Here is a 13,088-nt window from a genome sequence, read left to right as displayed (position 1 = left end):
GAAATCAAAAAGGCTATTAATGAGGTGCAATCAAATATGGAGGCTTTAACTGCCAGGATAAATGAGGCAGAAGAGAGAATTAATGATACAGAAGAGCAAATGATGGAAAATAAAGAAGCTGAGAAAAAGAGAGATAAACAACTACTGGATCACGAGGGCAGAATTCGAGAGATAAGTGATACCATAAGATGAAACAATATTAGAATAATTGGGAACCCAGAAGAAGAGGAAAGAGAGAGAGGGGCAGAAGGTATATTGGAGCAAATTATAGCAGAGAACTTCCCAAATTTGGGGAAGGAAACAGGCATCAATATTCAGGGGGCACAGAGAACCCCCCTCAAAATCAATAAAAATCGGTCAACACCTCAACATCTAATAGTAAAATGTACAAGTCTCAGAGACAAAGAGAAAATCCTGAAAGCAGCTCGGGAGAACAGATCTGTAACCTACAAGGTAGAAACATTAGACTGGCAACAGACCTATCCACAGAGACCTGGCAGCCCAGAAAGGACTGGCATGATATATTCAGAGCACTAAATGAGAAAAATATGCAGCCAAGAATACTATATCCAGCTAGACTGTCATTGAAAATAGAAGGAGAGATAGAAAGCTTCCAGGACAAACAAAAACTAAAGGAATTTGCAAACACAAAACCAGCCCTACAAGAAATATTGAAAGGGGTCCTCTGAGCAAAGAGAGAGCCTCAAAGTAACATAGACCAGAAAGGATCAGAGACAATATACAGTAACAGACACCTTACAGGCAATACAATGGCACTGAATTCATATCTTTCAATAGTTACTCTGAATGTAAATGGGCTAAATGCCCCAATCAAAAGACACAGGCTATCAGATTGGATTAAAAAAACAAGAGCCATTGATATGCTGTCTGCAAGAGACTCATTTTAGACCCAAAGAACACCTCCAGGTTGAAAGTGAGGGGGTGGAAAATCATTTACCATGCTAATGGACACCAAAAGAAAGCTGGGGTGGCAATCCTTATATCAGACAAATTAGATTTTAAACGAAAGACTATAATAAGAGATGAGGAAGGACAGTATATCACACTTAAAGGGTCTATCCAACAAGAAGGTCTAACAATTGTAAATATCTATGCCCCTAACATGGGAGCAGCCAATTATATAAGCCAATTAATAACAAAAGCAAAGAAACACATCAACAACACTACAATAATAGTGGGGGATTTTAACACCCCCCTCACTGAAATGGACAGATCATCTAAACAAAAAGATCAACAAGGAAATAAAGACTTTAAATGTCACACTGGACCAAATGGACCTCACAGATATATTCAGAACATTACATCGCAAAGCAACAGAATACACATTCTTCTCTAGTGCCCATGGAACATTCTCCAGAATAGATCACATCCTAGGTCACAAATCAGGTCTCAACCAGTACCAAAAGATTGGGGTCATTTCCTGCATATTTTCGGACCACAATGCTTTGAAACTAGAACTCAATTACAAGAGGAAAGTCAGAAAGAACTCAAATATATGGAGGCTAAAGAGCATCCTACTAAAGAATGAATGGGTCAACCAGGAAATTAAAGAAGAATTTTAAAAATTCATGGAAACAAATGAAAATGAAAACACAACATTTCAAAATCTTTGGGATGCAGCAAAGGCAGTCCTAAGAGGAAAGTATATAGCAATACAAGCTTTTCTCAAGAAACAAGAAAGGTCTCAAATACACAACCTAACCCTATACCTAAAGGAGCTGGAGAAAGAACAGCAAATAAAGCCTAAACCCAGCAGGAGAAGAGAAATAATGAAGATCAGAGCAGAAATCAATGAAATAGAAATCAAAAGAACAGTAGAACAGATCAATGGAACTAGGAGCTGGTGCTTTGAAAGAATTAATAAGATTGATAAACCCCTGGCCAGACTTATCAAAAAGAAAAGAGAAAGGACCCAAATAAAATCATGAATGAAAGAGGAGAGATCACAACTAACCCCAAAGAAATATAATCAATTATAAGAACATATTATGAGCAACTCTATGCCAGCAAATTAGATAACCTGGAAGAAATGGTTGCATTCCTAGAGATATATCAACTACCAAAACTGAACCAGGAAGAAATAGAAAACCTGAACAAACCTATAACCACTAAGGAAATTAAAGCAGTAATCAAAAATGTCCCAACAAACAAAACCCCAGGACCAAATGGCTTCCCAGGGGAATTCTACCAAACATTTCAAGAAGAATTAATACCTATTCTTCTGAAACTGTTCCAGAAAATAGGAATGGAAGGAAAACTTCCAAACTCGTTTTATGAGGCCACCATTACCTTGATCCCCAAAGCAGACAAAGACCCCATCAAAAAGGAGAATTAGAGACCAATATCCTTGATGAACATGGATGCAAAAATTCTCACCAAAATACTAGCCAATAGGGTCCAACAGTACATTAAAAGGATTATTCACCATGACCAAGTGGGATTTATCCCTGGGCTGCAAGGTTGGTTCAACATCCACAAATCAATCAATGTGATACAATACATTAACAAAAGAAAGAACAAGAAACATATGATCCTCTCAATAGATGCAGAAAAAGCATTTGACAAAGTACAGCATCCTTTCTTGATCAAAACTCTTCAGAGTATAGGAATAGAGGGTACATACCTCAATATCTTAAAAGCCATCTCTGAAAAACCCACAGCAAATATCATTCTCAATGGGGAAAAACTGAGACCTTTCTCTCTAACGTCAGGAACACGGCAGGGATGTCCACTAACACCATGACTATTCAACATAGTACTAGAAGTCCTAGCCATAGCAATCAGACAACAAAAAGAAATAAAAGGCATCCAAATTGGGAAAGTAGTCAAACTCTCACTCTTTGCAGATGATATGATACTTTATGTGGAAAACCCAAAAGACTCCACCCCAAAACTACTAGAACTCATACAGGAGTTCATAAAGTGTCAGGATATAAAATCAATGCACAGAAGTCAGTGGCATTCCTATACACCAAAAACAAGACAGAAGAAAGAGAAATTAAGGAGTCGATCTCATTTACAATTGCACCCAAAACCATAAGATACCTAGGAATAAATCTAACCAAAGAAGCAAAGGATCTGTACTCAGAAAACTATAAAATACTCATGAAAGAAATTGAGGAAGACACAAAGAAATGGAAAAACGTTCCATGCTCATGGATTGGAAGAACAAATATTGTGAAGATGTCAATGCTACCTAGAGCAAGCTACACATTTAATGCAATCCGTATCAAAATACCATCACCCTTTTTCAAAGAAATGGAACAAATAATCCTAAAAATTGTATGGAACCAGAAAAGACCCCAAATAGCCGAGCAATGTTGAAAAAGAAAAGTAAAGCTGGTGGCATCACAATTCCGGACTTCAAGCTCTATTACAAAGCTGTCATCATCAAGACAGTATGGTACTAGCACAAAAACCGACACATAGATCAATGGAACAGAAGAGAGAGCCCAGAAATGGACCCTCAACTCTATGGTCAACTAATCTTCGACAGAGCAGGAAAAAATGTCCAATGGAAAAAAAGACAGCCTCTTTAAGAAATGGTGTTGGGAAAATTGGACAGCCAAATGCAGAACAATGAAACTGGACCATTTCCTTACACCACACACAAAAACAGACTCAAAATGGTTGAAAGACCTAAATGTGAGACAGGAGTCCATCGACATCCTAGAGGAGAACACAGGCAGCAACCTCCTCGACCTCAGCTGCAGCAACTTCTTCCTGGAAACCCATTGCCAAAGGCAAGGGAAGCAAGGGCAAAAATGAACTATTGGGACTTCATCAAGATAAAAAGTTTTTGCACAGCAAAGGAAATCCTCAACAAAACCGAAAGACAACTGACAGAATGGGAGAAGATATTTGCAAATGACATATCAGATAAAGGGCTAGTATCCAAAATCTATGAAGAACTTACCAAACTCAACTCCCAAAGAACAAATAATCCAATCAAGAAATGGACAGAAGACATGAACAGACATTTTTCCAAAAAAGACATCCAAATGGCCAACAGACACATGAAAAAGTGCTCAACAGTGCTTGGCATCAGGGAAATCTAAATCAAAACGCCAATGAGATACCACCGCACACCAGTCAGAATGGCTATAATTAACAAGTCAGGAAATGACAGATGTTGGCAGGGATGCGGAGAAAGGGGAATCTTCCTACACTGTTGGTGGGAATGCAAGCTGGTGCAGCCACTCTGAAAACAGTATGGAGGCTCCTCAAAAAGTTGAAAATAGAGCCACCATACAACCCAGCAATTGCACTACTGTGAATTTACCCCAAAGACACAGATGTAGTGAAAAGAAGGGGCACCTGCACCCCAATGTTCATAGCAGCAATGTCCACAATAGACAGACTGTGGAAGGAGCTGAGATGTCCATTGACAGATGAATGGATAAAGAAGATGTGGTATATATATACAATGGAATATTATGCAGCCATCAAAAGGAATGAAATCTTGCCATTTGTAACAATGTGGGTGGAACTGGAGGGTATTATGCTGAGTGAAATAAGTCAATCAGAGGAGACATGTATCATATGATCTCACTGATATGAGGAATTCTTAATCTCAGGAAACAAACTGAGGGTTGCTGGAGTGGTGGGGGGTTGCAGGCATGGGGTAGATGGGTGATAGTCATTGGGGAGGGTATGTGCTATGGTGAGCGCTGTGAATTGTGTAAGACTGTTGAATCAGAGACCTGTACCTCTGAAACAAATAATACATTATATGTTTAAAAAAAAAGAAGATAGTATGAAGCAAAAAATGAAGGGAGGGGAAATTGGAGGGGGAGACGAACCATGAGAGACTATGGACTCTGAGAAATAAACTGAGGGTTCTAGAGGGGAGGGGGGGTGGGGGAATGGGTTAGCCTGGTGATGGGTATTAAATAGGGCACGTACTGAATGGAGAACTGGGTGTTATATGCAAACAATGAATCATGGAACCCTACATCAAAAACTTATGATGTAATGTGTGGTGATTAACATAACATAATAAAATTTTAAAAATGTAAAAAAAAAAAAGAGGGTGCTTGAAGTAATGAGCACTGGGTGTTGTATGCAACTGATGAATCAGTGAAATCTACCTCTGAAACTAATAATACAGTATATGTTAATTAAATTCAATTTAAATACAAATATTAAAAAAAGAAAAGGAGAAAGGGCCTCTTAACTCTACCCAGAGAGTCAGCTGTGTGTGCTGTAGTCTCTTAGGTTTCTTTAATATCTTGGTCCCTCATGTTCCTTACTTATACATTTGCTATGTAAATGAAAATTCAGACTGGAATAGTCAGTAGAATTTCAACAGAAAGATCCTAAGGAAGCATCTTTGTAGAAAGTATATAGTTATCAAAGCTGATTAGCAAATCAAATTTTAAGCCTTGTCAGGAATCAGCCACTTAGCTAGTACCTATTAACAAACTATCTGAATTTGTAGCCTGGGAAGTTTTGGGACTGAACCCAAGGCTCAGTAATCCTCTCAGGAGTGATTCATGGGAGAAACAAGCTACCTCATTTATGGTTATTAACAAATGCAATTGTCTATCCTGTCACAGTCATAACAGTGTGCCAGTGGATGAATGGAAAGAACTCTACAGCAACCTAAGTGTTTCTATATCATAACTCAGTAGAATTTTTTTAGAATTCTAGCCTCTAGAGCTTAATTAGAACAGTCATTTTGTGAAGAGCTCTTAGCTAGTCATCTGGTAGGACCCTCAATCAAGAATTTACACTTTATGGATTGACCATGAGGTTTGGCATTTTAAGAGATGCAGTTCTACCACCCAGTACTTTGTACTTTTTTTCAAGACTTTTTTAGAAAGTATTTTGTGACTGCCCCAAACTCGCTTCCTTTGAGCACTTCTAAAAGTCTAAGGACACTTCTTTGATAACATGTCTGTCTGTACTACCAAAGCAGGAGCTGCTTGAGAATAGGGATCATGAGTAATCTGTCTCTATCCCCTCAATCCAGAATATAATACCTGGCACAGTGTAAGCCTCTAGTACATGTGTGATGAGTGAAACTGCTCTGCCCAGCCTGCAACCCATGTAACACTGCAATACATGTGTTCCCATCAGAGTGAAGAATGCACTTTTCTTAGAGTAACTATATTGTTATCATTATATTAGTTCTTATTCTCTTTTCTCCAACATTCTATTCTGTGCCATACAGAGTTAGGTCCTAGGGATACAAAAATCAAAACATTTCACACCACAGCCTTCAAAATGAGCACTCATTTTCCCTAGGAGACAATTAGAATTAATTATACTTCATGTACCTGGTGAACTAAGGTGCCACCACAAAGGGAAAGCTTTTTATTAATTCACTATCAGTCAGGCTTAATCCTGTTCCAAAAAGTACATTACTGAATATGACCCAGTCACCCATTTCTTCTTACAACCCCTTTCTCCCAAACTCTTCTAACTCTCCACTCTGCTGCTCTATGACCAGCAGATTCACATATATTCTCAACCTCTTCTTCAAATGCACATCTTTCAATCTTAACTAAAATCTGATGCTCATACTGAGTGTACTAGTTTCTGTTCTCAAACATGGTTGATCATTCAGAATCAAGAACTCAAGAGATAGAGGTACATATTTTCCTTGACCTCTAGTATTCCTTCGACCATTACACTACCATAGTCTTATGGTAATCTGTGCTTCTGTGAGATTTCTGCCATTTGGTAATACCCCTCTTCACCCTTTCTAATAGGTATTGTCTATAGAATACTTCCATCAACCCAAAGATTCCTTTGTGACCATTCCATCCCCTCCTTGGTCCCAGGTAACCACTCCTCTGGTTTCTTTCAGTATGGTTAGATCTTTTTCCCCCTAGAGTTTCATACATATCATATAGTATTTACTCATTAGTGTTTGGCTTTCTTCACTCAGCATAGTATTCTTTAGGCTCATTCATGTTGTTGCATCTATCTTCAGTTTATTCGTGTAAATTTCAGAGTAGCATTCCACTGCATTGATATAACATAATTTGTTTATCCATTCACCTATTAATGGACATCTGGACTATTTCCAATGTTCAACTATTATGAATAAAGCTGCTGGGAAGATTTACATGTAAGTCTTTGTATGAGCATATGTTTTCATTTTTCTTAGTAAACCTAGGGATGGAACTACATGATTATATTATAAGCATATGTTTAACTATAGGAGACTGCCAGTTTTCTATACCATTTAACATTCCCATTAGATGTATGAGTTTCAGTCAGCATGAACCTTTGACTTATGAAAATTAAATATTAATTGGTACCTTTACACATTTCCCTGACAATGAAAGTCCTTAGAACATTTTTTCTCCATCTCAACTTATATACACTACATTATGGTCTAGTCTTTTACTCTAAATATATTGTATGCCCAGTAAGCTACTGTTACTATTTTATACATTCAATAGTCATTTAACATACCCCATATATTTATTATTTTCACTTTAAAAATGCATCTTAATCCTTCCTTCTGGGATAATTTTCCTTTTGCTTGAAGAACTCCCTTCAATGAGGGTTTGATGAAAATGAATTTTTAGTTTTATTTTTTTGTCTGAAAGGGTCTTTATTGTTTCTGTTGAAGTCAGGGTAGTCTATTATTACTTTAAAGACAATGCACTTTTTTTCTAGGATAATTTAAAGATTTTTCTTTTTGTTTTTTTTTTTTTGTTTCCAAAAATTTCACTTTAATGTGTTTCTGTCTTGTCTTTTAATTTATCTGAATTGGGTTCATAGAGCTTTTTGTAATTGTGCCTTTTTGTCCTTTATCAGGCTTGGACAGGAATCAGCCACTGTTTCTTCAAAAATTGCTTCCATAGCATTCTCTCAGTTTTCTTCTAGGATTCCAATTACTTCTGTGTTAGACTTTTTCAATAAATCATATATAGTTTCTCTTCTGCATTTTACACATTTTTGTCTTTCTGGGCCTCATTCTAACTATTTTCTTTCAGTTCATGGGTTTTTTCCTTCAATTGTTTCTAAACCACTGAGTTTTTTTTTTTAAAGATTTTTTTTTAATTTATTTGAGAGAGAGAGAATGAGAGAGAGAGAACACATGAGAGGGGGGAGGGTCAGAGGACGAAGCAGACTCCCTGCCGAGCAGGGAGCCCGATGCGGGACTCGATCCAGGGACTCCAGGATCATGACCTGAGCCGAAGGCAGTCGCTTAACCAACTGAGCCACCCAGGCGCCCTAAACCACTGAGTTTTTATCTATATATTCAAGTTTTAGAATTTCCAGTGTGCTTGCTCTCTCATGTGCTCTTTTTCTCTACATAAATACACTGTCTATATGATAGAATTATCATGTTAGTTGCACCTACTTAAACATGTTCATCATAGCAATATCTGGAGTTTTAGTAGGTATTTTTAATTGGGTTATAAATTATATACAATAAAAAATAGTTTGGTTGTACATTTCAAATTGCTTGGGCAAATGTACACAGTCGTATAACTACTACCCCAATGAAGATATAGAATATTCTACCAAACCAACAAATGCCCAAGTGCCCTTGTACCCATTTTCAGTCAATCCATCACCCCAGAGGAAAGCACTGCTTTGGTTTCTAACACTGTAGCTTCGTTTTGCCTGTCTTAGAATTTCCTATAAATGAAATCATATATTATGTACTATTTTGGGTCTGGCTTCTTAATTTGACATAAGTTTTGAGATTCACTTATACTGTTATGTGACTCAATAGTTGTCAATGCACTGTATGAATATCTGATTGAACATGCCACAATATAAACACCCGTTTACTTGTTGATATTTTCCAATTTGGGATTTTATGAATAAAGCTATTATGACCATTCTTGTATAAGTCTTTTATATATGTATAAGCCTTTTATATATATTTTCATTTCACTTGGGTATGAAGTGGAATACCTAGATTTTTGGATAAATGTATTAACTTTCTAAGAAATAGCCAAACTGTTTTTCCTAAGTGGTTGTACCATTTTAAATCCTCACCAGCAGTGTATGGGAATTCCAATTGCTCCTCAACCTCACAAATATTTGGAATTGTCAGTCTTTTTCATTTTAGCCATTCTAGTGTTTATAAAGTGATGTCTCCATGTAGTTTTAATTTGTATTTTCCTGATATAAAATGATGCTAAATATCTTTTCATGTTCTTATGGGGCATTTACATATATTCTCAGTAAATGTCTGTTCATGTATTTTTCCAATTTTTAAAATTAGATTCTTTGTATTTTTATCATTGAATTTAAGGATCTCTTTATATTTTTCAAACAAATGCCTTGTTGATCTGTATATATATAAAATATATTCTTCCAGTCTATGGCTTGCTTTTTAATTCTCTTAATGTTATTCTTTGGGGAGAGGTAATTTTTAATTTTGATTAAGTCAAATTTATTTTTTTATTCTTCACTTAATTTTTTGTATACTAAGAAATTTCCACCTTCCAAAGGTTACAAAGACATTGTCCTATATTTAGTTCTAAGAGCATGACATTTTTAGCTTCTATATTTAAGCCTATGATCAATCTCAAATTAATTCTCTGCAATGCCATTCTCTGTCATAAATCAAGTTGTCATATATGTGGGTCTACTTTTACTTTCTCTATAATGTTTTTCTTTCCCTTATGCCTATAACACACTCTTAATTTCTATAGCTTTTTAATTATTTTTGACATCTTGTGGGGCAAGCCTCTTCACTTCGTTCTTTTTTAAAAAGATTTACTTATTTATTTTAGAGCAAGAGAGTGCACACAAGCGGGGGAGGGGGAGAGAATCTCCAGCAGACTCCCTGTTGAGTGTGGAGCCCAACGCGGGGCTCGATCTCACGACCCTGAGCCAAAATCAAGAGTCAGACCCTTAACAGACTGAGCCACCCAGGCACCCCCCACTTTGTTCTTATTTAGGAGGGTATTGGCTATTCTTGGCTCTTTGTTCTTCTATAAAAATTCTGCAATCACTTTTTAAATTAATGTTTTATGTTGGAGGTTCTTACATCAATGCAGTAAGTGTAACTATGAACTCTAAACTCAAGTGAGGCCAAGTTTGAATTAAAAAATAAATTCTTAACAAATCCTATATTTTACACAGAACCCAGGCCAAAACAGACATTATTCCTTATTGTCTCCCTGCACTGATTACTGTATTTTTTTAGTGCTCTTTCTAGGGCATAACCCTTCAATGGTATTGGATTTATGGGATGAATCCTTGTATTCATTTCCTATGGTTTATGTAAAAAATTACCACAAATTTAGTTACTTAAAACAACACAAATATTTTTTCTTACACTCTTGAAGGCCAGAAGTCTGGCAGTTTTATGGGCCCCTTCCTCCTCGTTCAAAGCCAACAGTATAGCATCTTCAAATCTCTCCAGCTTCCTTTATCACACTGCCTTTTGCTCTGTAGTCAAATATCTTTCTGCCTCCCTCTTATAAGGACACTTGTGATTATATTTAGGGCCCAACCAGATAATCCAGGATAATCTCTCCATCTCAAGATCCTTAATTTAGTGCACATCTGCAATGTCCCTTTTGCCATATAGGGTAACATTCACAGGTTCCAGAGATTAGGACATGGATATATTTGGGGGCCATTATTTAGTCTACCACAGCCCTAGTTCTTTCTAATCCTAAACTTCACTCAGGCTCAAAGCCTTTCTTATGTAACCTTAAAACTCAAAATCTTATTTATCAGAACTAGTAGTCCATTTTCCACCTATAACAGTATCAGTTCATGTGATTAACTCTAATTTTTAGTTCCCTCTTCCATTTGGGCCCCTGAGTATTTCCTTTAATTTATCAGCTCAGATATTTAAAAAGAATGTTTTCTATGTTTTATCTAGCTTTTCTAAGAGTTTGTAGAAGAGAGTATGTAGTTTGTTATATTTCTAAATATTGTTGACTCCTACATAGATTCTGTTCCCTCTACTTCACTAGAACTGTTCAAGATCACTAACAACCAAGCATATCACCATACTCAACAGTTTTTATCTGCATCTTACCTAAAAACACAGAATTTACACCAAAGGATTATTCCCTGCTTCTTGGAACATTCTCCTCTTGACTTCCATGATATCACACCCTTCTAGTTTTTTTTTTTCTTTTTTCCCTCTTTACAGGTTACTCTTGTTCTCTATGCTGTGGTCTCTTCTACCTGACCTAAAATGCTGCTTCTTCTTAAAAAACACCATTTACTATTTAACTACACAGTATAGCTTCAGTATATTGGTAGGAAATATTGGCCTTCTGTGTGGGTACTCAGCATATCCATGTGTATGCCTCACAGACACCACTGCCATGGAGGCAGTTTAGTAGACTAAAAAGAGTATTTTTCTTCTAAAAATTTTTACAGTGGGGGAAACAGGCAGAAAATATTCTATATGTTTTAAGTCTCCCAGGAAGAAATGCTAATGATGTACAAATCTCTTTTTAGACACCAGTAACTTTCTGTTAAAGAAAATTTCCCTGATTGTAGGTACTATTGAAAAATCCTTCAAACTTTGTGTAGCCTTTACTGATAATTTGTACTTTCAAAAAAGCTAGAGGAGAAATAGCAATGTCAGATGCTTATACAAAAAAAAAAATGGATCATAAAAAGCCCCCAATCCACTTCTCTGTTGTCAACTTAGTTTCCCACTTGTCACCTTCTCCAGCTCTGCCCACTAATTTCCTCTTTTTCACTGAAGGCTCAGTCCCTCCGCAGTTCCTGAAGCAAACCTGACTGAGAGAGGAAGCATTTTAGTAACCTTACTACTCCAACACTCTTCTATTCCCACTTTTTTTTTTTAAAAGAATTCAGTTGCTTGAAACACCAGGATCTGATGACTCAATTACTAATGCTGGGCCCAGGCATTGCTCCCATCCACTTTCCTTATCCCTACTCTGACAGTCCATCATAAAACTTTGCCAATGCCTTCATCTGCTCATTCTCCATAAAACAACACTCACCAAAGACCGTACGGGCAGGGACAGACTCTCTGTTGAGCCAGAAAGACACTTGTGACAGAATGACAGTCATGATACATGGCAAGTAGGTCTGGATCACAAAATAGCCAATTTTTCGCTTGAGATGGAAGTGGGTTGTCATGACGACATATTCTCCTGGAAAGAGAGTAAAATTAGGCAATATATAGCTGAGTAAACATTGTTAAATCAAGGTGGGCCCCAATTCAGTTCACCAAGTTCTTTAACCTTATACTCAAAACAAGACATTCCGGCACCTTCCAAGTTCACATAACCAGATCTCCTTAATAATCATGAAGTAGTGCATTTTTATGCAAAAATATATGCCAACACTGTACCAACACAGCTTGCTCAGAGCAATTCTGACACAGATTCATTCAAATAAATCAGTGTCTTAAATAAAAATAAATAACAGTCTCTTCTACAGCATTTGCTATGTGACTGGCACTCTTGTAGCACTTTAACATTTAACATCTTAAAATACTTAATGTTTATAACAATGTTATAAAGTAGATACTATTGTTATCCTCATTTTATGGTCCAGTAAACTGAGGCAAAGAGAAATTGAGCAATTATATAAGGCTATCCAGCTACTAAGCAGTGGAGCCTGAATTCAAGACCATATGGGTTAGTTCCACAGTTTATGCTTTTTAACCACAATGCTCTGCTGTTTGAATGGACTTAGAGTTAGAACCAAAAGTTCATATAGCAGAATGTGGGCTGGCCTATAACACCCCACTCCAAAACAAGAGTGAACACTTATTGAGCTCTTACTATATGCCAAACAACTTTGAGTGTTTTGTCTCTGCCCTTCCTCTCTCTCTCTCAAATAAATAAAAAAAATTAAAAAAAATCTTCTGCCTAGGCTTCCTACTTATTATAGGTTGAATTGTGTCTCCCAGAAAGATATGGTGAAGTCCTAACCCTGAGTACTTCAGAATGTAACCTTCTTTAGAAAAAAGGTTGTTGCAAGTATAATTAGTTAAGATGAGGTCATACTGGAGTAGGATGGTCCTTAATCCCCTATGACTGATGTTTGTATAAAAAGAAGACAGATACACACAGGGAGATATATGATCATGTGGAATATTTAATATATAAAATATATGATAAATATTCATAAATTAG

The 13,088-nt window shown here is 36.6% G+C and overlaps 1 protein-coding gene across 1 annotated transcript in view; it reads right to left on the bottom strand.

Annotated features, from left to right (window-relative positions):
- GABRA3 (gamma-aminobutyric acid type A receptor subunit alpha3) overlaps positions 1 to 13,088 on the bottom strand; it is a 349,455-nt gene that overhangs the window by 27,389 nt on the left and 308,978 nt on the right. Inside the window, exon 8 of the mRNA XM_021683536.1 lies at positions 11,946 to 12,098. Coding sequence (XP_021539211.1) covers positions 11,946 to 12,098 — 153 coding nt within the window. The remainder of the gene's footprint in view (positions 1 to 11,945; positions 12,099 to 13,088) is intronic.

Source organism: Neomonachus schauinslandi, chromosome X (genome assembly GCF_002201575.2).
Source record: "Neomonachus schauinslandi chromosome X, ASM220157v2, whole genome shotgun sequence".
Classification (NCBI taxonomy): Eukaryota; Metazoa; Chordata; class Mammalia; order Carnivora; family Phocidae; genus Neomonachus; species Neomonachus schauinslandi.
Note: the sequence above shows the minus strand (reverse complement) of the source record. Positions and strands in the feature narration are given on the sequence as shown.